This window comes from Arvicanthis niloticus, chromosome 23 (genome assembly GCF_011762505.2).
Source record: "Arvicanthis niloticus isolate mArvNil1 chromosome 23, mArvNil1.pat.X, whole genome shotgun sequence".
Lineage (NCBI taxonomy): Eukaryota > Metazoa > Chordata > Mammalia > Rodentia > Muridae > Arvicanthis > Arvicanthis niloticus.
Window position 1 is genome coordinate 29327980 of NC_133430.1, and position 23545 is coordinate 29351524.

At 51.1% G+C, this 23545-nt stretch overlaps 3 protein-coding genes across 4 annotated transcripts in view; 2 read left to right on the top strand and 1 right to left on the bottom strand.

Annotated features, from left to right (window-relative positions):
* Positions 1-5321, top strand: part of Pomt2 (protein O-mannosyltransferase 2) — a 41593-nt gene extending 36272 nt beyond the window's left edge. The window contains exons 16-21 of the mRNA XM_076921563.1: positions 243-314; positions 622-681; positions 769-874; positions 1772-1912; positions 2098-2212; positions 2937-5321. Coding sequence (XP_076777678.1) covers positions 243-314; positions 622-681; positions 769-874; positions 1772-1912; positions 2098-2212; positions 2937-3042 — 600 coding nt within the window. The 3' untranslated portion in view covers positions 3043-5321. The remainder of the gene's footprint in view (positions 1-242; positions 315-621; positions 682-768; positions 875-1771; positions 1913-2097; positions 2213-2936) is intronic.
* A 3418-nt stretch (positions 5322-8739) lies between these two features.
* On the top strand, positions 8740-14755 carry Ngb (neuroglobin). 2 transcript variants are annotated; one of them, XM_076921570.1, is made up of 5 exons: positions 8740-10024; positions 11447-11558; positions 12161-12280; positions 12895-12999; positions 13739-14755. In XM_076921570.1, the coding sequence occupies exons 1-5, from the start codon at positions 9936-9938 to the stop codon at positions 13871-13873; spliced, it is 561 nt and encodes a 186-aa protein (XP_076777685.1). In that variant the 5' UTR covers positions 8740-9935; the 3' UTR covers positions 13874-14755. The 2 variants fall into 2 exon arrangements, with proteins under 2 accessions (XP_076777685.1, XP_076777686.1); XM_076921571.1 differs by lacking the exon at positions 12895-12999 and having other exon boundaries at positions 8988-10024.
* Positions 14756-22742: 7987 nt separating this feature from the next.
* The window catches only part of Tmem63c (transmembrane protein 63C), a 65448-nt gene continuing 64645 nt past the window's right edge, over positions 22743-23545 (bottom strand). The window contains 1 exon segment of the mRNA XM_076921572.1: positions 22743-23081. Within this exon segment, the coding sequence (XP_076777687.1) occupies positions 22887-23081 (195 nt within the window). The 3' untranslated portion in view covers positions 22743-22886.

Here is a 23545-nt window from a genome sequence, read left to right on the forward strand (position 1 = left end):
GTCTTAGCCCAGTGGGCTGTTATTGGCAGGAGTGGAGGCTTATTTGCCTGAAGAATTAAGGCAGTTATTTCAGGCAGGTAGACAGTGGCTGCAAATGGAAACCTGATTGTTCTGTGCCAGGGAGGGGAATCATTGGGGTTCCTCTTGGTGCTTGGCTAGAAATCAGATCATTATGCCTCATGCTTATATTAGCTGGTTAGACTCTCTTTCTTGACTAGCTTTCCTTTGCTGCCTCTTTACAGGGAAACAATGCCCTCAAACCCAAGGACAATGAGTTCACATCCAAACCCTGGCACTGGCCTATTAATTATCAGGTAGGGCCCAATTCTTGAGCTCCTCCAGGAAATAGCACCAAGCAAGAGTGTTGAATCTGTGGGTCTGGGGTATGTATGGCAAGGGGAGGCCTCGCCTGGGAGAACTCACCAGGAAAGACACTGTGTTTTTCACCTCATTTTGACTCCTACTTCCTAGAGCACTCATGTAGAATGTCCAGTCTGAGCCTCCTGTCCAGGCTGCTCACCTAGGAAAGATGAGTGATAAGTGTGATTGTCCTTCCCCTTGAGTGGGAGTGGTTGGGGATAAGCTGAGTCTTGGATCAGCAGAGTGTCCTTCGCTCCACAGGGCCTGCGCTTCTCAGGAGCCAATGACACGGACTTCCGAGTCTATCTGCTCGGCAACCCTGTGAGTACCCCAGTTGTGAGTGCTCAGGTCCAAGCACCTGCCTGCAGAAGCTGCTGTCCTCTCACCCCCAGCTCTTCTTCTGTACAGGTGGTCTGGTGGCTGAATCTGGTGAGCATGGTCCTCTACATCCTCTTGGGGAGCACCATTGCCATCACTCTGCAGAGAGGCATCCAGCTGCCCGCAGAGTTGCAAGGTCAGGGCCCTTGGGCTTTTCCTGTTCTGTCCTTTCATCTGGCTTGGGCCTGGACTCTGGGGAAGCTCTGCCTGCTGTGGGACTCCCCTTACCTCTCCCACTGCACATGGTTCCTCTCCTCTGCTTTGAAAGCCTATAGTCAAGACGTGCTTTACACTGGGCTCAGCATTTTGTATTCTTTCTAGTTTCCTATCGCAGAGTATAGTCATCCCTTTCCGTGTATTAGGAAAACAGCACAGTGAGACAAAGAGCTTGTCACCCAACACGTAACCAGTGGTAATGCGCTAAGGCTCAAACCCTAGCAGTCTGCCTTCAGAGCCTTCACTGTCACACTGTAGCCAGAGAAGTCCCTTTTTCCTCATCTGCCTCCTTTGTTCCATGGCCCTGTCCTCTAGTGGGGATAGAGAGGCAGCTTCAGGTCATGACAGTGGTTGCCTTCCTGGTTACCTTGGCTGCTGGGCATGGATGATATCAAGACACCCCACAGACCCTTCTGCCATTGCCAGCTCCCTGTCTGAACAGTCCTAGCTCCAGACACTCCCCTACCCAGCCTTCTTTCTGACCTTGCTGCTAGGGAATGTCTCTAACAGCAAATAAGTGGGAAGTAGAGACAGGGAAGCAACTGTCTGTGGGTGTGTGTCTCCTGCCAGATGCCCACATCTGTTGTGGCTCCTGTTGGCATCCCTACTAAACTGGATACTGAGTCTGGAGATCCACTGACTCCTCTCTTTCTAGATGCCATGGGATTTGGGTAGTCCATGTGAGGAAAGGAAGGCCCAGTGAGATGATGTGACATATTCAGAGTCACATACCAAGACATGGTAGAGCTAGGCTGGAGCCCAGACCCTGCCTGCACTGCCTCTTCCTTCATTGGGTTGTGCTGATTGGGCTACACAGGGCTGACCAAGGTGCTGCTGCGAGGAGGTGGCCAGCTGCTCCTGGGATGGATGCTCCATTACTTCCCTTTCTTCCTGATGGGCCGGATCCTCTACTTCCACCACTACTTCCCAGCCATGCTCTTTTCTAGCATGTTGACAGGTCAGCACTGCTGCCTCCCTGCCCTGGGGAGATGATGTAATGGGAGGCGAGGTGGGAAAGGAGGATGAGGCCGCCCTGAGAAGCTGGTCTGAGGTAGACCTCTGCTCTCTACTGTGGTGCCTCCTTCCTATAGGATCCCCAGGGGCTGTCCTGATATGCTGGCGCATGTCCTCTGCTCTCCATAGGTATCCTATGGGATACTCTCCTGCGGCTCTGTGCCTGGGGCTTGGCCCCTTCTCCCCTGGGTAGGAGAATACATGCAGTGGGAATCCTGTGCCTGCTTCTGGCAACTGCCTACAGGTATGTATCCCCGTATATGACCCTCTAACTTGATCTCTGGGTACATTTGAGCATCCCCAGGGTGCTCTTCAGGTCTTTTCATGGATGGGCCATGTCTCCAAGAGTTCTGAAACAGTTGGGCCAAGGTGACCCTAATGTGTAGTCAGTTAGGAATAGCAAGGATTTCAGTCCATTTTCTCCTAGTGAGTGGTTCCTAGCTTTGATCCCACCCTAGCACACCTAGAAGGATGCTTTCAAGTTACATGGCTCCTTTCTAAAACAGCTGCCAGTAGGGTGAGGGGAGGATGGGAAGCATAGGGCTGTGGATACAGAGTTGTGACTCAAAATTGCTGCACGGAGACAGATATTTGTAAAGTCCTCCTTTCTCTGCCTTCTGGCAAGTTTCAGAGCCCCTGTCAAGAGTCCTTGGCCACTGTGGTGGGGCCTGTGGCCCATGAGTACATGCCTGCTGAAAAGGGTTAAATTTACATGTTGACACTCTGGGCCACACATCCCATAGCCAGACCTCTAAAAGGTTACCTCTGTTAGGCCTGTTGGGGAAAGCCCTTCCCTTCCTGGTCATTCAGCCAGTAATGTCACAGTGTACTGGGATGCATGGACATATGGATGGACAGGCTGGGTTATGTTGGAGAAGCCTATGTGATAGGCCCCAGCACAGGGACTTAGAGTTAGAGCTCCTTGGTGCAGTTCTGGGATGCTGACCACCTTTCTCTCACTCTCACAGCTTCTACCTCTTCCACCCTCTGGCTTATGGGATGGTTGGTCCCCTAGCCCAGGAACCTGAGAGTCCAATGGCAGGACTGAGGTGGCTGGAATCATGGGACTTTTGAGGCCGCTGCCAGGACCCCAGCCTAGATGTGAACATTGTCCAGGGACACCGAGCTATGAAGCCAGATCCTGGGCCCTTCCAGCTTCAAGGGAGCTGCCTGAGGAGCCCAAAGCATTCTGCTGCCCCCAGGACCAAACTCTGGGAAACAGACCTGGATTATACTAAACACTACAAAGAGCCACAGCCCTGTCTACAGCACCTACACGGGGCACTTGACCTACTGCACTGCTCGGTGCCAGTTCCCATGAGACACAAGGAAAGCAGGTTTGAGTGTCGGAGCGTGCATATGCCCAGTCCCTTTGGAGTGTAGACCATGTAACTGTGGCAGCCAAGTGTCATAAACTCCAAGAAATGGTCCAAGGTTAACAGGATATTCTCTGGTATCTTTTCACATTGGATTTGGTTTTATTTAGGTTTGTAAGATCCTTGAGACATTTTCTAATATTCTAGAGGGTTGAGAGTACCGCCCCACCCCTCATGGTGTTTTAGAGGCTCATCAGGTGGGACCGTTAAACCTCTGCTGCCCTTCTTCTCACATGCTTCCAGTGAGGCTAGCAAATCACCCAGAACTTCGGGGCTGGCCTTCTGCTATTGCCCACAGTGTCTTCTCTGGATACAGTGCTGCCTGGAGTGTGTACAGTGCACTGGGTTCCCCAGTACAAGCTGGCAGAGGACTTGTCAGCCTATGGTTGGCCTTCCTTAGGCTTTTGGTTCCCTGTTCTGTGAACTGGGTGAGTGGAACCCACACCTTGGCTGCTACGTATCCAGTGTCTGTTTCTCACTGTCCGTTACCTTTTCTCTATATTTGCCCGACTCTGAGGACCAAGCCCTGCTGGCTTACAGAGCAACTGAGTCTGAGCAAAGCCCTGTGGGCTAAGCATCTACTGGGATGCTGAGGTAAGGCTGCTCAGCCTGACTGTCGTTTCTTACTTGGCATTCCTGTCTTCACCCTTCTAGCCCTCCCTGATGATACCCTCTTCTACTTTCTGGTCATTTCTCTAACTTTCTGGCACTGCCTTATCATGTCTTTTCCCCAGAGACCCAGAGCACCTGAAAGTGCAGGACAGCTTCTACTGTCTACCGTGTGAGCTCAGAGCTCTTCCTTCTATCCCCTTGCCCAAAGGGAAGGAACTGCATCAACCCAAGCCCAGTCCTTTAGTCTGCCTCCTTCCTTTCAGTTCAGAACAAAATATTTATTTGATTCCAGAAGATTTTGATATTTCAAGGCTTAATGATGAATTTGCCACAGTTCACCTTCCCTCTAATATAGCTCTCAATGACTCTGACAGGGTCAGAGTTCTTTAAAGCATCTTCAAGAGGTGGTTGCCACGGAGACTAGAAATTGGTCTCAGGGACAGGCTGTGCTACCTACAGAGTGGTGGAGAGGGAAGCTTCTGGGCTATGCTTGGACATTCAGCTGGAGCTTCATTAATGTTAATAGAGGAAATGTAGCCCTGTCAAGAGCAGGGCAGAGTAGCTAATTAGATCTGAGACCCACTGACCGTCCTCGCCCATGGCTACGCCCTTTTGACTCCCCTCCTGTCCCCACCCCCCAGCAGGAAGTGCAGCTTGTGCATTAAAGTCTAAGCTGCCTGCTTAATTGTATTTCTGGCAGGGACTGGGGAGCTCTACTCCCATTGCCCTCCTCAACCCTTGCCTGCAGGCCCATGCAGGGCTGGTTTCTTCTGAGCCCAGTGGGGTACCATGTAGGTAGATTCTCCTGCAGAGGGGATACAGGAATCTGTGCTTGGCTTTAACAAGGTAGCCAGCCCATGGAACATCTAACAGGTGGCTACTTTTCTCTGTGCCTTATTTCTGGAGGCACTGTTAGAGGAGAGTAACCAGGGAGCAGCCCTTAGAGCCAGAGTAGGTAGGAGAGTTCAGTGGATCCTACATGCCTCTCCCTTTAATGCCACACTGAGGACAGAAGGGTCTCTTCTTATTTCCAAGTATGGGAAAAAAGGGTGCCCCCCCCCCAACACCTTCTTCTCTCATACCCAAACTGGCAGATACTTCTGTGGGAAAATTTGGAAGATGGAGGGGCAGTGGGCTTTAGGGTGCTGCTTTGTGTGTGGGTTGCAGCCCTTGGGAACTGACAGATGTGGTCCATCTCAGCCGGCTGGTGAGCAGGAAGATGCACCAGGCAGCCTAATGCAGCCAGGGTCTTGACCCACCACACTTTGTCTTTTAAAAAGAAAAAAAAAAGAAAAAAGAAAAGAAAAGTTTCCAGAGATAATCAGAGACCATTACTTTTGTAATAAATAGCTCTTGTTTTCAACACTACATTGTTCTTGTGTTTGATTGGATTTGACTTGTCCTTGACAAAAATGCCTAGATGTCTACATGGTCTCTCATGGCTGGGCCGTTGTCGTTGCAGCTGAGGCTCTGGCCAGGGAGAGCCTGATGCCAGGAGAGTGCAGGCCTCCCTGAGCACTTGCTTGCTTGAGAGACAGTAGCTCTTGTTTCCCTTCGTTAGGCTAAAGCAGTAACAGGCTGAGCCTAAACAGTATAGAAAGAAACAAGGGAGCCATTTTCTCCCCTAATTCTGAGATAGTTGTGTGGCCCAGCATGGTAGCGCATTTCCATTCCAACTGACTGAGGGCCCCATCCTGGCACGGTCGTCTGTCAAGAGCACCAGCCGCAAAGGATCCACCCTGTCCTGCAGGGCATGGTCCTGAAAACCTATTTGGGGTGATGTAAGAATGAAGAAGTACCAGACTCACATACAGAAAAGCCGGGATCAGGTGGGACATGCGAGAAATGATGGAGATGCAGAGCTACTTGCCTGGAACCTCAGTGTGTTTATTATATACGGCACAGGGAGGAGTCAGCTAGTCTCAGTCAGAGGTCTCTGTAAGGGAACAGTTTCTGGCTGCTAGAAGAGACATCTGAAGAAGGCTGGGGTCCATGTTTCTGTACATCCTGTCAATATTCCCTCAGGTACCAGAGAAAGGCTTTGCCAAATCCCATGGGTCTGAGACACTGAGGTCCCTTTTGATAATACACATTCACTTGGGACTTCATCTGCTTCATTCATTCATTCATTCATTCATTCATGGCTTTCCCCCACTTCCCCCAGGATCTACAGAAGGTGACTGCTGACTTAGCACTGGATTGTAGGGTCACAGGGATTCATGCCTCCGTGAAATTGGGAGTCTTCTGGGCTACCTTACATCCCCCACACCCCCCACAGGACCATTAGGCAGGATAGGGAGAAAGATAGGTCACTGCCATCATTCTGGAGGTAGAAGATGTCAGGGACAGGCAAGTCAGAACGGGACTTAATTGTGAGCGGCAATAGCTTAGTAAATACCAATTTTTTCATCTTTTTTTGGATTTTGGGGTGGGTTTTTTTTGTTTAGGTTTTTGTGTTTTGATTTGGTGTTTGTTTGTTTGTTTGTTTGTTTAAGACACAGTTTCTCTGGAGCCCTGGCTGTCCTGGAACTTGTTTTGTAGACCAGGCTGACCTCAAGCTGAGAGATCAGCCTACTTCTCCTCCCAAGTGCTGGGATTAAAGACTGGCCAGTTAACATCATTGATACATGTGACATTTAGTCCTCCTGAAGGCCTAAGGAAGACACTTTATTGTTTCCATTGTGCCCATGATTCTTACCTAACAGTCCACAATTATAAAATCAAGGGCAAGACTTAGTCCAAAAGGGGGCCTTTGGAGCTCCTCCAGTCCCAGCCGCATCTGACTGGAAGCATTTGGCTGGAATATCCTGCTAGGCCTGGACACTGAGACGAGGCTGGGGCGCAGCTGGGAGGTGTTGTAGTTCAGCCTGATGTTTTGTATGTTCTGCATTGTGCATTCACAGCTTAGCTGGGACCCTGGTTTTCTGGGTTCCCCCAGGGGTACCCAAACCCCTGGTAATGGAGGTAAATATGTAATAACAGATTTCCTGTGGGGGCAAAACTAAGCCCTAGTTTGTTTGCCAGTTTCCATGATGTGAACACTTCCTCTGTGGCCCGTTTCAAGCTACTCTCTTGGTGTCACTGAATGAGAAGTTCAGAAGAGATCCGTGGCCAGCTCTAATGCTCTATGAGCTCTGACTCAGACCCAGTAACCTTGGCTCAGTTACTATGGGCACGGCTGGTGGTTGTCGTCTGTTCATTTGAGGGAGGCAGTGGGGACTGTGAGCCAGATGGTCAGAGCTGAGGTCAAACTCCAGTCCTACCATTTCTTTTTAACTGTATGACTGGGCCAGCTAACTTCCTTGCCTCCCACTTCCTCATCTATAAGACGAGACTATAAACAGCATCTCCTTCACAGGGCTGTTGGGAGGATACAGCTAATGGTCCCAATGTCTGGTCACATGCCAAATCTGCTAGCTCTTGAAAGACATTAATGATATACATTGACAGCCCTGACTAGAAAACACTTGAACTATCCTAGATTTTAACCTATTGCATATCCCACAGGAAGGAGAGAAACTCTTCAACTCCTCAGAGCATCAGCGGTTGGGATACCTCACCTTGACTGCCTAGGCTACACCAGATCCTTAGCCTTTTCCCAAGGAGAGCAGAGATGATAGCACACCAAGTCCTGTCACCTCTGGCCCCAGGAAGACAAAGAGGAGCTGTGGGTTTGGGTTCTGGTTCCTCCACGTTGGGTATAAGTCCACTACTTCCATGAACTCTTCAAACCTCACATGATGTTAAGAGGCAAGAAGGGTCCTGAGTGAGGACTTCCAGGAATTAGAAGCTGGTAGAGTGGAAGGTGTAGACCAGACAGGTCCATTAAGAAAGCACTATCCCTTTGTGCGTTTGCTTGGGATCTTATGGAGTCATTAGAACACAGGCTTTTTGCCAGGTTGCCCTAAAGCCTTACTTTCCTGCTGCAGTGCAGGGACCAGAGATACACAAAGAGAAGGAGAAGAGTCAAATAGGTTGTGCTGAGATACCATTCAGGAGAGGGTGAGCCGATGCTCTCATGGGACTTGGTTGGAACAAGGCAGAAGGCCCCCAGGATAAGTTCTAGAAATCACGGACTGAGCACTCAACATCTAACATGGGGTTGTTATTGGGGCCACAGTCTGTTCATAACTGAAGACCAAGGACACTGATTTGTATCCATTCAATAAGGCCTGTAGAGAACTTGCCACTCAAACCCTCACAGTGTATCTGAGGAAACAGACTCAAAAGATAGTGAAAGATAAAGAGAGTGTGTCCCCCAAAGCCTGGGCCCCTGGGCCAAAGAACATTCATGCTTGAAAAAGAACAACAAAGCTAACTGACAGGTGGGTGACATGAGTGAAGGGGTGAAATGGCAGGTGTGACAGCCACACTCCCTGAATGGCAAACACAGGACCTACCTGAACTACTTTTAGAAAATAAGTGTTTTATGTTTCTTCCTCAGTCACTCCAACTAATTTGTGGGACAGTCTCTTACTGTACCTGAAGCTCACTGTCTGGCTAGCAGAACCCTAGAAATCCTAGTTTTCCAACTTCTCAGTGCTTGTTTTACAGTCAGGCAGACTTTTTTTTTTTTCTTTCTTTTTTCTTTCTACAGAACACTAGCAGTCCTGAATCACACTGAGATACACCTGCCTCTGCCTCCCCAGTGCTGGGATTAGACCACTACTCCCAGTTCTGTGTGTGTGTGTGTGTACGTACACACACACACACACACACAGAGAGGGAGAGAGAGAGAGAGAGGGAGGGAGAGAGAGAGAGAGGGAGCGAGAGAGAGAGAGAGAGAGAGAGAGAGAGAGAGAGAGAGAGAGAGCTGGGAATTGAACTCCTGTCCTCACACTTGCTGGAAGGATGCCCACTGAACCACCCTAGCACCTCATTTCTTTGTTTTTGCTTTGGAGGAGTTTGGGAGATTTTTGTTTTGGGTTTATATCCCCATTTTCAGTAGATTGCTCAATGGCAGAACGTGGCTTTAACTCCATGGATGTGTACACAGTGCATTTCTAGTTACTGTTCGGGGCTGGAGGTGATCCAACAGACCTGAGATTGGACCCCACACTTGCCTAGAGATGTCTGTGGTGTGGGCTCTGTCCCTTAAACTGAGAGCTTTGGTAGACCCGGAATTGTGCAAGGACCTGAGTCAGACCCAGGGTTTGAGCAGAGGGCAGACAGACAGACCAGTTTGGTGACTTCGGTCCCTCTAGCTGAACTCTAGAGAAGACAGGAGACCATGCATGAGCCCAGGAGATGGCAAACCCAAGAGTTTTCCGGTGGAGAGGTGGGACTCACCTTGAACACTGGGCCTCCCCATCTCTTCATCAGAAACAGGAAGTGATTATTTGCTTATTACTGGAGAAGAATGAGGCAATTTATGTAGCCCCGGCTGGTATTAATCCTTTCAATTTTCTGCCTCTCAGGACTGAGATTACAGGCATGTGGTACAAACCAGTCCAGAGAAGCAGTCATATCACTAGTTTTCAAGAGTAAAACAAGCCCAGAGGCTCAGCAATTTCCGTTAGACTCTGAAGCCTGGACATTTCCCAGGCCTCGGGTAGCACCTTCCTAAGGCGGGTGCAGAGGGAGCGCGCAAGCCTCCCTGGGCCAGAGTGGGTGGGAGCCACCGTAGCTTTAATGGGCGGTTCTCTGGGATCTTCGGGGTGCAGGGCGCAGCTGCCCAAGCGGGGTCCCCGGAAGCTCCCACGGCCAGGCTGGCCGTGAGCATCCTCTGGGCTGGACCAGTAAAGGCGAGGTTGCTGGGCCCCACCCGACTAAGGCACTGGGCCTGGACGGGGGCTCGCCCGCGTCGCGGAGGAGATGGCGCTGCATGTGCGTTGACGGCACCCACGCCTCAAGGGTCCCATCACTGCGTCCCGCGACTCTCCAGAGAGAGAGAGAGAGAGAGAGAGAGAGAGAGAGAGAGAGAGAGAGAGAGAGAGAGAGAGAGAGAGAGAGAGAGAGAGAGAGAGAGAGAGAGAGAGAATGGAGCGCACGGAGTCAGAGCTGATCCGGCAGAGCTGGAGCGCGGTGAGCCGCAGCCCTCTGGAACATGGCACTGTCCTGTTCGCCAGGTGAGAGCTGCGGGGCTCTGGGGTGCGCGTGAAGGGGTGCCTCACCGTAGTGGGCTCGAGATTGCTGGATTTGTCACTGGAGGAGGAGAAAATGCCCGCTTGCAGTGCCCTCTCCTGAGAGAGGGGTGTGTGCTCAGCGACAGGTGATACTGTCCCATCTGTTCTTCCCAGATAGCAGCGGCTCCTGTCTGAATTGGTTGAGGTCCGATGGGGCCCTTTACAAGCACCCACAGTGTGGGCAGGTGGATGCAATGCCCCCACTCTCCTCCCTTTGTTATCTCGGTGTCCCGTGGCTAGTAACTGCAGGGCCGCTCACAGGAGCCAGGGCGGTAGGAGAAATGAGGGACCTGGAAGCCAGGTAGGGTATGCCGGCACCTGGAAAGGTAGAACGGTAGGATGGCCTACTGTGCCCACTCGCTCGAATGGAAGAAGACCATGTAGTCCTGGCCCAGGAAAGCTCAAGTCCAGCTACCAGTAAGATGAGAAAGCACAGGCTTAGGACTAGAGAAGCCCCAGGGGGAGGTGGCAGGCATCCAGTCTCACCACTGGGAGTGGGGGGTAGGGAGGGAGGGGGAAGGGAGGGAAGGAGGAAGGGATGGAGGAAGGGAAGAGGGAAGGAGGGAGGGAGACAGAGACAGAAACAAGGAAGGGGGGGGGGGGCTCCACAGGAGAAGGCAGAAAGTAGGCTAGTTTTCAGCCTCACCTCAGGCTCTGTCACCAAAGGACCACACTCCCTCATCGGAGCTCCCTAGGACAGTTCAAAACTTTCGAACAGGACTTTACAAAACCTCTCCCAGATGGAAGGGGAATAAATTCAGCGACACAAAAAGAGTTACACAAAAATGCAAGCTCTCCCCAGCGAGGCTGAAGGTTTCTGGTTGTGCCAACTGTGTTTTTCTAAACTCATTCCCCCCCCCCCCCCCCGGATTCTGGTCCCCACTGTGGCTTCACTGTGTAACTTAAGTTGCTTGCGTAACAAACTCTGAGCTGTTGCCTCCTCTGAACCCACTGCTTAAAAGTATGGGAGATCCTCAATCACAGTTCACCACGGGTGAGATGCTTAGTGCTCAGTAGTTCACGGAGTGTATTCTTGACGCTGTCCCCCATCTAAGCCTCCTCAGGTACAAGGGCATTGAGAAGTTTTGATCCAAAAGGGAAGGTTCCCCCCTAGATTTTGGTTTAAGACGCCTATCTGTCCCAAACTCAGCCTTCAATTGTTTAGGGAGGAGCCACTGTTTGCCAGGTAATGTGAGCATCTGGGGACACAAGTGTCCTCTGAAGGGTGCTCAGAGAAGGGAGGGGCTCACTGACTAAGCTGGGAGTGCCAGGTTGGGGGTGTACTTGTGTGGCTTTCTTCTGGCCAGCCAGGGTCTGCTGCAGTTGCCACTCACCATGCTGATGACCTGGGCTTCTAACCCACAGGCTCTTCGCCCTGGAACCCAGCCTGCTGCCTCTCTTCCAGTACAACGGCTGCCAGTTCTCCAGCCCCGAGGACTGTCTCTCCTCTCCAGAATTCCTGGACCACATTAGGAAGGTGAGGGAGGCACAGCCATGAGGTCTCAGATCTGCAGACCGTTGTCTTAGTAAAGAAAGAGGGAGTTGGGATTAAGAAAACAGCTTCTGTACACACACACACACACACACACACACACACACACACACACACACACACACATGCCCTTTCCTCTGGATTGGGCCCAGCCTCCTCCCCAACCCTGTCTTCAAGCCAGCTGGACCCAGCCTAGTACATTGCTCTCAGCCTTGTCCTCTGGCCCCCATGGATTGTACTGGTAGATCTTGACCCCTTGGGGCTACCAGCCTATGAAAACTAGGCTGGACTCATGATCCTCACAAGCACCTCAGTTTACCCTTGTTCCATGCAGGCAATATTGTCCTGCAGGCGTATCAAAGGTTTTAAGATCCTCAAAAAAAAAAAAAATAGAAGGGCTTCATGGGTGGGATTTCAGTAGTGAAGCCAGCACATACCGAACACCTACTGTTTACAGACACTGGCTGCCTGCCACCCTCTAATCCTGGGTAACAGTCCTCTGAAAGCCTCCCTTGTTGAGAAGCCTAGGTTCTAGCCTGTGGTGATGAGTAGGTAGGACTGTGCTGGGCCCTCTGTGTCCTTGACAGGTGATGCTAGTGATTGATACTGCAGTGACCAACATGGAGGACCTGTCTTCACTGGAGGAGTACCTGAGCGGCTTGGGCAGGAAGCACCGGGCAGTGGGAGTGAGGCTCAGCTCCTTCTCGGTGGGTAGTGGGGAATTTTCCCACTCATGTTCCAGATCTGCAGGTGCCACTCTCCCCCCCAGTCCCAACCCATTGCTCCTTACCTCACGGCTGAGAGAAATAAAGGGCTGCTCTAGTCACATGCCCGCTATGTGACTGACACAGATGTAACCTCTCTGAGCCTCAGAGTTCTCTTTAACATGGCTTCTTTAAGAACCATGAAGGCAGCTGGGTGGTGGTGGTGGTGGTGATAGTGGTGACAGTGGCTGCTTTAATCCCAAACAGATGACTATCTGAGTTCAAGGCTAGCCTGGTCTGCAGAGCCAGGACAGTCAGGGCTACACAGAGAGAACTTGTCTCGATAAAAAGAAAAACTAAACCAAACCAAAACGACAACAACAACAACCAAAAATGACCATGAAGGTTTAGCAGCTCTTGGCATCAGTTGGTTTGGTCATCCCTCTCTCAGTATCAAACCACCCTGAAGGTCCTCACTGAGTTCTGGTGGCTGGGCTCAGCTGGGCAGCTCTTTTTTCTCTGGAGTCTGGTTGGAGTCCTGTATGTGTTGAGGTCAACCCCACTAGGGCTAGGATGTCTAAGGTGATCTGTGAGCTTTTAAACCTTCCCCATGCTAGGTCTCACCAAGGAAGGAGCGCTACCAGGAACATGATATATGTGTTATAACGCCTCTGCTGGCCCTGCTGGCACTAATGTCCCACTGGTCAGAACTGGTCACAAAGGTAACTCATGTCAAAGACAGCATCTTACCTTGGTCCATCAATACTCTAGGCATGGCTCATGGCCCCTGCCATGATAGTGCCCAGCCCCACTGTGGGAAACCTCTGTGAAGAGAGGGCACAGATGGTCTTGATTGCCTGTCCATCTGGGCAGTTACACAATGCCTAGTCCTTAGGGGATATTCAACAATATATGTGGGATAAATAAACCTCACTTGATAAGTCCTACTGTGTGCAGCTGCTATGCTAAGTGCTTTTTAACAGAAGCCAGAGTTTGGTTTTCTCTGTTTGGCTCATGAATCAGCTAAGTTTCAGACAGGGTAGGGTAAACTGTTCCAGGTCATCCAGGCCATGAGTTTTGGACTCATGGACTCTGAACTCACACCTAGCTGGCTCCACAGTATAAGAATTTTGATCTCATGACTGCTACCTTGCAAGTAGGGAAACTGAGACCTGCAAGCACTGACTTGGTTGAGTCTGAGTGGACAGTTTCAAGACAATGCATAGGCTCTTCTCATGAGGTGGTTAAAAGTATCCACTGTACATTTCCACATTTAGAGGGAAAGGTGGGTATGGGGTGACACTCAAGGTGGCACTCAGGGCCTGCTGAAGCAGCATGAGCCCTGTGTGGGAAAGAAAAGAACCTGTGTCCCCTTACTGGTGTAGGGCTTGAGCTTTCTCACCTGTAAATGGAATGATGCCTTCCTGCCTTCAGATGACTAGGTACTTCTTGCCTCTGCAGACAGTAGGTGAGTCCCTGCTCTACATGCTGGAGAAGTGCCTGGGTTCCGACTTTACACCAGCTACAAGGACCGCCTGGAGCCAACTCTACGGAGCTGTGGTGCAAGCCATGAGCCGAGGCTGGGATGGGGAGTAAGAGACAAGCCAGCGCCCCTATCTGTGTGTGTGTCTGATTGTTGTTGATCTGCCTGTTGTAGTCTTAGCCTCTCCCCAAGGTCTCTCTGCACCTTGGGCCTCATCCTCTTGGCCATCCTAGAGAGGTGATGGGAGAAGGCTCTGTCTCAGCTTCTGGTCAACTGCAGGGAGGTGGATTTCCTTCCCTCATCCTCACAGATGTACTGCTTGCATGCCTGGTTAGATCTTCCCAGGAGGCAAAAACAGTTTTGGTAGTGAGATAGCATGGGGGTTCTTCTCAGAGGAGCTTTCTGCCAAGGTGAGGGAAAAGTGATTAGGCTTCTAGAATTTTCCATCTTGCCTGCTCAGTCTCTCTGATACTTCCCTGCCAGGCTGTTTACTGTCCAACGATGAAGAGGAGAAGCTTTAGTGTTTCTGGGGATCTCATGGGAGCATGGGAGGTGACATTCTTCAGTGGCAATGGGCACCTTGGGTCTCAGCTGCTCAGATGCCCCCCACAAAACCTCTTATGCTCTTGGTTCAGCATTTCTGGTGTAAGTACCCCAATATTCTTTTGGGAGAAACCTAACTGGCCAGCCAGAATGAAGAGGCCAGAAGGGCAAGGAGGAGGAGTGACCTCATCCCACATGGCCCTGAGTTCTGGGGCTTTTCCTGTCACCTGTTCTAGCAGGGCGGAATACTGTCGCCTCACCCTCTTCTGCTCACCCATCATTCTCCAGCGGGCCCCTAACTCTGTGTTTAATGTTTGAAGAAGACCTGTACCAGGGCAGATAAGCAGGAGAGAATACAGTGGGAAGGGCCCTTGTCCTCACCCATACTTTCTGCTGTTTTGTGGTTCTATAAACTCACAAGAAATAAACATGTTCTGTGTGCTGACCCTTCATGACCGGACCTTCTGTGGGCCTTGACCTGCACCAGATGAAGCTACAAAGCTCTGGGGCTCAGAACAAGATGGAGGCATGGGGTCAGCAGGCCCAAGGCCTGAGTGGGTGCAAAAGGAAAGGGCCTGGGAAGGGAAGGCAGAGGCAACAGTGGTAGAGGAGCTGGGTATCTTGGGTCCAGACTGGCTACGAGGCCACCAAATCGAGTTCTTTTCTCTGGGCACACACCTGGACCAACTTCCCTAGGACGGGACAGGGGACAGTTTTTGTTTGTTTGTTTGTTTTGTTTTTTTGAGACAATTCTCTGTGTAGTCCTGGCTGTCCTGGAACTCACTCTGTAGACCAGGCTGGCCTCGAACTCAGAAATCCGCCTGCCTCTGCCTCCCAAGTGCTGGGATTAAAGGCGTGCGATACCACCGCCCAGCCAGGGGACAGTTCTAACCAGTAGTCTGTGTGGATCTTGGGAGCATTTCCACACCTGCCACACCAATGTCCAGTTAGCCACATGTTCCGCGTGCTCGGACATTCACCATGAATGCAGAGTTTGCAGTGACCTTGAAGGCCATGTGCTAAACACAAGAGAAAATAGCCCTGTCTCTAAGTGGCCACTTAGAGAAGGCTCCCGGTCCCCAGCAGTGTAACCTTCTCTTGTGTTTGCGCTTGGGTGGTCAGTGCCATGGTTTGAATCTGAACAGACTAGTTTTGAATGCCTGTTGCTGAGTCTGCAGCAACTGTTTTGATGGCTGTAGGACCTTTAGAAAGTGGGATCTGATTGGTCAAAGTGGACACTAAGGGGTGCCTTTGAAGGTGGGAGGAGCCTGATCCCTTGTTCTGGTCCCACCCTTCCTGGTCCACCACAATATGAAGAAGCATCATGACACATACCCACAGACGTGAAGTCTGGCATATCCTCCGCCACGATGGTCTGAAATCTCCCAAAATCAGGAGACAGAATAAACCTTTCCTCCTGTGTTGTTTTTGTCAGGCATTTTGTCAGGGTAACACAAGGATAATGAGCTGTGACTCACAGCACTTATTTCATGAGGAAAGCAGTCCATGGGTCTGGGGTGTGAGACCTCCACAGGCAAGTGGTTATAAAGACAGCCTTAGGACAGGATGGAACAGCACAATGTGAAAAATAACCATTGTCTGAACAGGTGGACTAGTTCCCCAGAGGCTCCAGGGCTCCAAGAATGGGCCTGTAACTGGCCTGGGAACAGAGTCTTGGGGTAGCTGCCCTGGCTTGGGGCTTCTCAGTATGGATGGGTGGCAAGCTGGTGGCAGCTGGATTTTACATGCTCTCAGCTGGGCAGTTTTTCCTGTTCAGCCCGAATGGCAGGGAGTTGGGGGCAGTGGGACTGCAGACATTGATCAATACCCTGCTGGGAATGCTGGGATATCGTCCCCTCCTAAAGCCACCGTCATCTAACTAATAAAAGCTTAGACTCAGTTATCTATGCTGGCCGGATGCTCCCAGGCGTTTGACACCCACTCAGGTGACTGGGGTGACCTGCTTAGTAAAAAAAACACCCTTCTCTGGCCCATGTCTTGAGCCACCACATATGTATAGGCGCTTTGCCTCAAATACACCATCATTTTGTGTGTGTGTGTGTGTGTGTGTGTGTGTGTGTGTGTGTGTGTAAGAACTATCCCTCTTCCTTCTTTCTCCAGCTCTCAGTCCTTTTTGGTTCCTTGGTTAGCAAAATTCTTCAAAAGAATAGCCTTCCAGCTGCTAAGTAGGAATCTACCCCGACCAGATTTTGTCTTCACTCTGCTCCAACTGAAGACACCAGTGACTTCTTCCTCACTGGTGCCGTGCCTTCCTTTGCCTTCAGCTAGCCCTTCCTCTCAGTGGTACTTAGAGTCAATCACTTCTTCGTGTTTAAACTTCTTATGGAAAATCACAACCAGCTGTGAAAAGCCAGGGTGTAGCCCGTCCGCACAGACCCCTCACCTCAAGGTTGGTCCCTCCCTGCTTTTCTTTGCTGCAGAGTTTCTAAGCAAGGGTCCAAGTTCTTTGCCTTGATGATCTTCCGTAAGTGTCTCTAGATAGTCTCTTTACGTTAGAACTCAAGAATATGACAGCATCACCTTCTCCCCATCCGGATTCCAGTTCCCCTAATGTCTCAGAATCATTGTTCTGCATCTGGTGCATGCCTTGCATTTGGCTAAGCCTCTTAAATCTTTCCATCTCTGCCAGTTCCTTCCCTCTTTTCATTTCCATGGTCTCATGGGAGAAATCATTTGTCTGTTGACGATATGACCAGCATCCTCTACTTGGGTGATGCCCTGTGGTTCTCTGCCACAATTCTGCTGAGTAGTGAGCCTTGAGGGTCCCTCCTTCCTCTCTGAGGCCCTTCTGGTACTCACTATTGTCCTTCCATCGCCTTTAGACTCTTCTCTCCTCCTTGTGTTGGCTCAGCTTCCCAGCCTCCTCCTCATCTGAGCTTGCTCCTTTTCCAGTCTTGGCCTTTTCTTTGCTTAAACATCACCCCCAACTGCCCCTGAGGTCTAAAGGCCCCAAGCCCAACTTCCTTATCCAGCAAGTGTCTCAAATGCAGCATGAGCAGATGCAGCTCCAGGCACCTTCTTCCCAGCCTTTTCTACCTCCTATGGCACTGTTGCCAAGTTATTCTGGCTAACATCTTAGAGTTGTCCTGGCTTCTGGACTTCTCTCTGTCCCAGCTCTCTCTACACGTTAACCTTCAGCCCTGATGGTGGCACATTACACTACTTTGCTCTTTTTTTCTCAGCTCTATCCTAGTTAAGTTACTGTATCTCCTCCCACAGAGAGTCCCAGCTGGAATTTCTGCTCCCCACGGCCCACAGTGTTCCCCTCCATATATGAGGTGGCCTTGGTGACATTGGAGCTGAGAAGGGGAAGGGGAGGTACTATTCCATGGGTACAGAGATGGAAGGTTGTGAGTATGGCTGGGGTGATGGCTGTATATTATGGTAAATCTATTTAACAGTGCCTAAGTGTGTACTTAAAGGATGAGTAAGACAGCAAGGTTTAGTGGCACATGCCAGCAATCCTAGAGCTCAGGAGACAGAAGAGATAAACTATAGAGCCAGACTCAATTTGAAAATAAAAAATATGGGCTAAAGAGATGGCTCAGTGGTTAAGAGCACTGTCTGCTCTTCCAGAGGTCCTGAGTTCAATTCCCAGCAACCGTATGATGGCTCACAACCGTCTGTACTGAGGTATAATGCCCTCTTCTGGCAAGCAGGTGAATATGCAGATAGAGTACTCATATACATAAAAGAAAGAAACAAATCTATTAAAAATTTTTTAAAAAATGTGTCTTATCTGAAAAACTTGAAAATTACAGAAGACCACTCTTCTTGGAATCCCCAGTAGTCTCCCACATCACCAGGAGAAAGTCTGAAGTCTTAACGGAATCCCACAAGAACCCTTGCCCTCTCAGAACTTGCCTTGGCCCTAACCTTCCCTGATCACTCTATTTCAGCCCCTCCATCCTTCCCACTACTCTTTGAGTCCTGCACTTCTTCTTGTAGACCCTCCATTCTTCCTATACCCCATCCCCAGGAGCTTATCCCAGATCTCATAGGGCAAAAATACCCTCCCATCTCCAGTCAGTCCCTTCTCTCATCTTGTTCTGTTCTTTCTTCAAAGCACTTATCCCTGCCTGACATCCCATTATGTAACAGGTTTGTTTATTGCGCTTGGAACCTTCTATTGCCTAGGAATGGGCAGGCTGTCATGAAAACCACTCTGGGCTGTGTTTAGAGAAGAGAGAAGAGGCGATTCCTTAAACAGTTGCTGAAGCTGACAAAGTAGAAGGGGCCCTGAGGCCCAGGATGGGGCTCTTGGGACCAAATAACAGTCATATTTATTGCAGAGTAAGATCCATACGACAGGATCTGTACCCTTCACTCCCTTCCAGCCTGGGCTGATGAGGTCTGTAGGAGTATGTAGTGCTTACTACACTCAGCTGGGGTTTCTGTAACACAGAGGTGACCAGGGACCAGAACCTTTGGTCCATCTAGGAGACTCCCACTTGTAGCTGGAACTAAGGATTGGGTGATGCTGGACTGCAGGTTGTCAATGCCAAGGGGCTGGCAGCTGTTCAGAAACAGTTTCGGTTGGGCAGAGCTGGGAGTTTGTCTTCTTGGAATCCCAGCTCCTCTATGTCCCAGGGCCTCCCACAGAGTGACCTAGAAGCCTGCAAGCTGGGCCAGCAGGGATGTTCCTCAGGACAGACCTGATCTGCCTGCAGAGACACAGCAGGGGTAAGGTGGCCAAGAGCTGCTTCTACATGTTCTGGGTTTGAAGACTTCTAGGCAGAATTTGTAAGGAGCCTCAGGCCTTCCTGCTCCTCTTAGGCTGATGGTGCCCGGTATGGTACTTGCCTGGGTACTACAGTGCCCTGTGGACACAGCCCAGTGACTGACATTCTGGGCCTTTCTGGCACCAAGCTTCCCTCTTACCTTGTTCTTAGTCCCACCCCAAGTCAGGTATAGCCATCAACTAAGTCCCCTGTCCTCCTTGCCTGCTAAGTAAGAGGATCCACTCTTGCACCCTTCTGAGCGTGCCCCCACCTTGGGCTACTCATCCCCCTCCATGCAGCCTTTCTTATGGTCTTTTTGTGTCCATCTGAGCAATGTCCCCTGAAAGGGTGGTAGAATCACAGAGTGCCCCAATGTCTGCAAACTGGAGGTTTGTAGCCCCCAAGAATAGACCCCTGAGAAATAACTGAGTTTGTGGGATGTAGGTCCCTCTCTTGCAGCAGTTCAAGCAGACTAAGCATGATCATCAGGCCCTGCCCCTCCTGCCCTTAACACCCCCTTTTCCTGAAACAGCCTCAAAAGCACTTGTTACACAAGGGTCAGGGACAGCAGGAGAGGGCCTAGAACTCATGTCCTGACTCATGCTGCAATGGGCTTTGGACCCACACCACAGGCAGGTCAAATCCTTAAGGAGACGACTCTGTACAGGTGGTGGCAGTGAACAGCTAACCCAAGATGGTTATGGTCTGTCCCCACAGGGAGCTGCCACAGGAGAGGCCTTCTTGCCCCCAACCTACCCTGTCCTCCTCAACAGTTGATTCTGTTCTACACAGCATGTTGAACTTAGGTTTTCCTCCTGGGGATGAAGTGAAGCCTAGTGTCAGCCATATGGGAGAAGAGGAGCAGAACTCAGGTCTCCTAGCCCAGAGCCATATCACCTGGCAGGCAACTATTTTCTTCTTGCCTTAAGTGCAAGATCTTTACTTAAGCTCCTTCTTGTTCTATCCAGGCCTACATGGCTGTCCCCAACTCTCCCTGAAACCCACCATCTCTATAGTTCACTCTCTCTTCTGTATCCCCAGGTATAAAGGCCAGAGCCTTGCCTGGGGCGTCCACCTGAAATCCAGCCTATCTTCTGTCCTGGCTCAGCACTCAGCCAGGTGTGTTACTGCCTCAGTGGTCTCTGGTGTGGCATTCACTTGCTGCACAGGAAGGAGGCAGTCACTCCCCATCTCTCCAACCAACTGGCAACAGTTATCAGTCCTTCTCTTTCTACCCCCTGTCTCTTGAGCCGGGGCCAGGGAAGGCCCTGGGAAGTAAAAAGATCCCAGAAGAGGCAGCAATAGACCAGGGTAAGAGCCACGCAGTGAGGTACACTGCCTCGGCCTGGTGACTTTAGGGTTACCCCTTAACTGCTCTGGCTCCTTCTAGGTGGAGAAGGCCCTGTTGGCCCTGAGGCAGAGGCACAGGCCAGCCGAGGTTAGGACGACTTGTTTATTCAAGGCACAGTCATACATTAACAACAAGAAGGTTCAGCATTCTGGCACATTCCTTTAGTGGAAGTAGCTGTGGTTAGTCCACACCCCTCCAGGGCCCCCCAAGGATGCAATGCTGTTAGTAGGCACTTTGCTTCCAGAGTCAGCTTAGGGACAGGCAGGCAGGGGTGAGGCTGCTCTAAGTCCAATAAGAGTCCCCCCCTCTGGGAGGCTCTGTGGCATTCTGGGTCTCCTGGTAGGCATCTCCCTCTAGAAGGGATCAAAGCGGGGCCAGGATGGGATGATGACCAATGGGCTGGGATAGTAGGTGCTGAGGAGAGCCTCTAGTGACCTTGCAAACTCAAGGTCTAGTCAGGCAGACAGCTCCTGGAAGAGCAGAGTGGGATCCACTTGCCCAACATTGGCATCAGAACCAGGCTGCATTTGACCCAGATTCAGGGGGGCAGTGGGGGAGGGCCCTCCAGCCACCCTGCCCTGCTGTCTACAGGATCCCTTGTACCTAAAGCTTCCATGAGTTACAGTGGATCAGGGTAGGAGGGAGGGCCAGCAACAGCAGACAGGGCTGCAGGGATCTGGGCCAGCAAGCAGTGCCCAGAGAAAAGGCCCTGGTCTAGGTTCTGGTTGCATTCCAAATCACTACATACCAAATACACACTGTGGGTGGTAGACTGTAACTCCCCACTTTGGGTAGAGCTAGATGCTGGGCCTGACCACTCTGCTATGAAGAAGTTCTTCCCTTGATGAAATCATCATTTATTGATGAAATCCCAGGGGTGAGGGCCTCAGGGTACTGGAGAGTATAAGGGCCTGGCTGAATCTAGTTCTACCCTTATTCCAAGCTTGACAAGGACTGGAGGTAGCGTCTTTCCCAGCTGACTCAAGCTCTCAGCAAAGATCACCATGCTAGCTTTTGGGGGCCAAAGTCGTGGAGTGGGACTCTACCTGCTCCTTGAGCAATTGCTTCTGTTCTGGATGAAGCTGGGAACTGCCTACGTGGCTGGGGTGTGACAGAGATGGAGCAGAGACCAGGCCAAGTGATCTGTTTTCGGGCCAGCCATATGTAGAGACACTGGGGCTGAATGAGCCTGGACCCACCTGCAGTGAATGGGTAGCAAGAAAGAACCCAGATATCTAAGGAGGAGCTTCAGGGGCTACAGACCCCTTGTTCAGGAGGCTCAGGCTTCATGGTAGTCCTGACAATGCTTTGTCCTAAGAGGCAGAAGTCCGAACACCTAAGAAGGGGGCAGAGGTGCTGAGCCATCAGGATTTCAGGGGTTTGCTGCTCCAGCCGGAGGCTTGCCCATCAGAAGGGTCTTTTCCATGGAGTGGGGACACCCATCACTCCTCCTCTGAGTAACCCTGGCAGGACTGGGGTGACACCATCACTGTGTGAAGCAGCTATAACTCCCGAGCCAGTGAGTACCACACTAGCTGCCAGGCAGAGCAGCTTGAAAGAGGAAGTGTCCTTCTGAGGGCAGGGGATGGCTACTACCTTCAGTTTGCAGCCTGAGCTGTCACCACTCTTGGCCATGCTGGGGTACAGCAAGCACTCACATACACAGGGCAGAGGATGTCTTGGTGGCCGCTTCTAGGCTCTGGGGAATCTTTTCATTTATCCTTGGGACTGAGAGAGGTATGTCTGATCTCCATGGCCCCAGTTTTGGAGAGAAGACCTTATTTCCTGAACGCTATGCCACCCCTACACACACACACACACACACACACACACACACACACACCCTTAAATCAACCAGCAAGGATTAGGCATGGTTTCCTTTACCACATGCATGTAGGTCTCCTTTAATAAGCCTGAGTAGCTGTCCCAGCCACCATTATAAGTAGATAGCAGAGCAGAGAAACAGAGAAGACCTCAGTAACTTCCCAGGCTTGTCCCAGCTGCCCCTTGCTTAGAGGGTGATGTACAGAGCTTCCAGACGCTCTGTGGGGAAACCTGTGATGAGACAGCCACCGGTGCCTTTTTCACAAGGCCCAGTACACATCCCTTTTTTCTGCTCAGACTGCAGTGGAGGATGGTGGTCTTGGACAATCCTCAATGGGTAGCTGGAGTGGGGTAGGGGATGATGAACCCCCCAGAAAGCTGTCAATGGGCTTCTTCCTACCTCTTCCCTTATGCACCAGTTTGACCCCAGCAAGACACACAGCAGACAGTCTCTTGTGTCCTGGACTTCAACTATTACTCCCAGAAACATGATGTAAGCCTTCTCCACCCCATCCTGCCCTTTCTGGCTGGTCAGCAGATTCGGCTCTTCACAGGGCCACAGGGTGACAGATGTCTCCATCAGGAGCTTCCCAAAATCTGTGGGAGGGAGCTCCTTCCTGCCTTCCCCTGCCAGGCTCTCCCCTGGCCCCCTGACTGGAGTCCTAATCAGTGGTTCTGGCCCTCCAGTTCCAGCCCTTCCTGGAACTGGGCTGAGTCCAGCTCCCTTGCAAAGCCCCTCAGACTGTTCTCTTCTTCTCCCTCTTCTGGTTGGCTGTTCATGGTGCCATAGGTGTGCCGGGCTGGGGAGGAGGCGGGGGTCAGGTTCAGCTCTGGCTCCTGTAGCACGGTGGCCACGTACAGCTGCTCGGGACAGAGAGGGGAAGGTGAGATGAGGCATGGTCATATTAGAAGCAAGTGTAGGGTACACCCTCTCTCCTCATGCCCCACCTGGTCACCTCTACTTGCCCCGCCCCCAGCAGGCTTGTCCTTCCTCTACTTTGTTCTTCATCATTGAGTAAGCTCCAAGAGATGAAGCCTGTTTGCCACCTTGGAGTTGCCAGGGTTAGTTTAGTGGCAGGCAGGCTTCCTGACTCCTCATTTACACATTATCTGTTCCCAGGAGAAAATGACCGAGGCACCCCCTGAACTGGAGTGGTCTCTATTGACCAGCTAGAATGTTTTGCTGTAGCAGTGTGTCACAGATTCAGAACTGAGTGTGCTAGCTGGCTCGTGTCACACTGAGGGCTAGTTTCAGGAATGCCAGGGAAGGCATCAGAGAGACACAGGGAGTACCAGGGGAAGGGGCAACCTGTCGCCTCTTGCAA

Bases quoted from the DNA above. Each gene is read 5' to 3' on its own strand.
- Ngb (XM_076921570.1), top strand. From the start codon at position 9,936: ATGGAGCGCACGGAGTCAGAGCTGATCCGGCAGAGCTGGAGCGCGGTG. The intron at 11,559-12,160 runs GTGAGGGAGGCA...TGTCCTTGACAG, and splicing joins TCCTGGACCACATTAGGAAG to GTGATGCTAGTGATTGATAC. The intron at 13,000-13,738 runs GTAACTCATGTC...TTGCCTCTGCAG, and splicing joins GGTCAGAACTGGTCACAAAG to ACAGTAGGTGAGTCCCTGCT.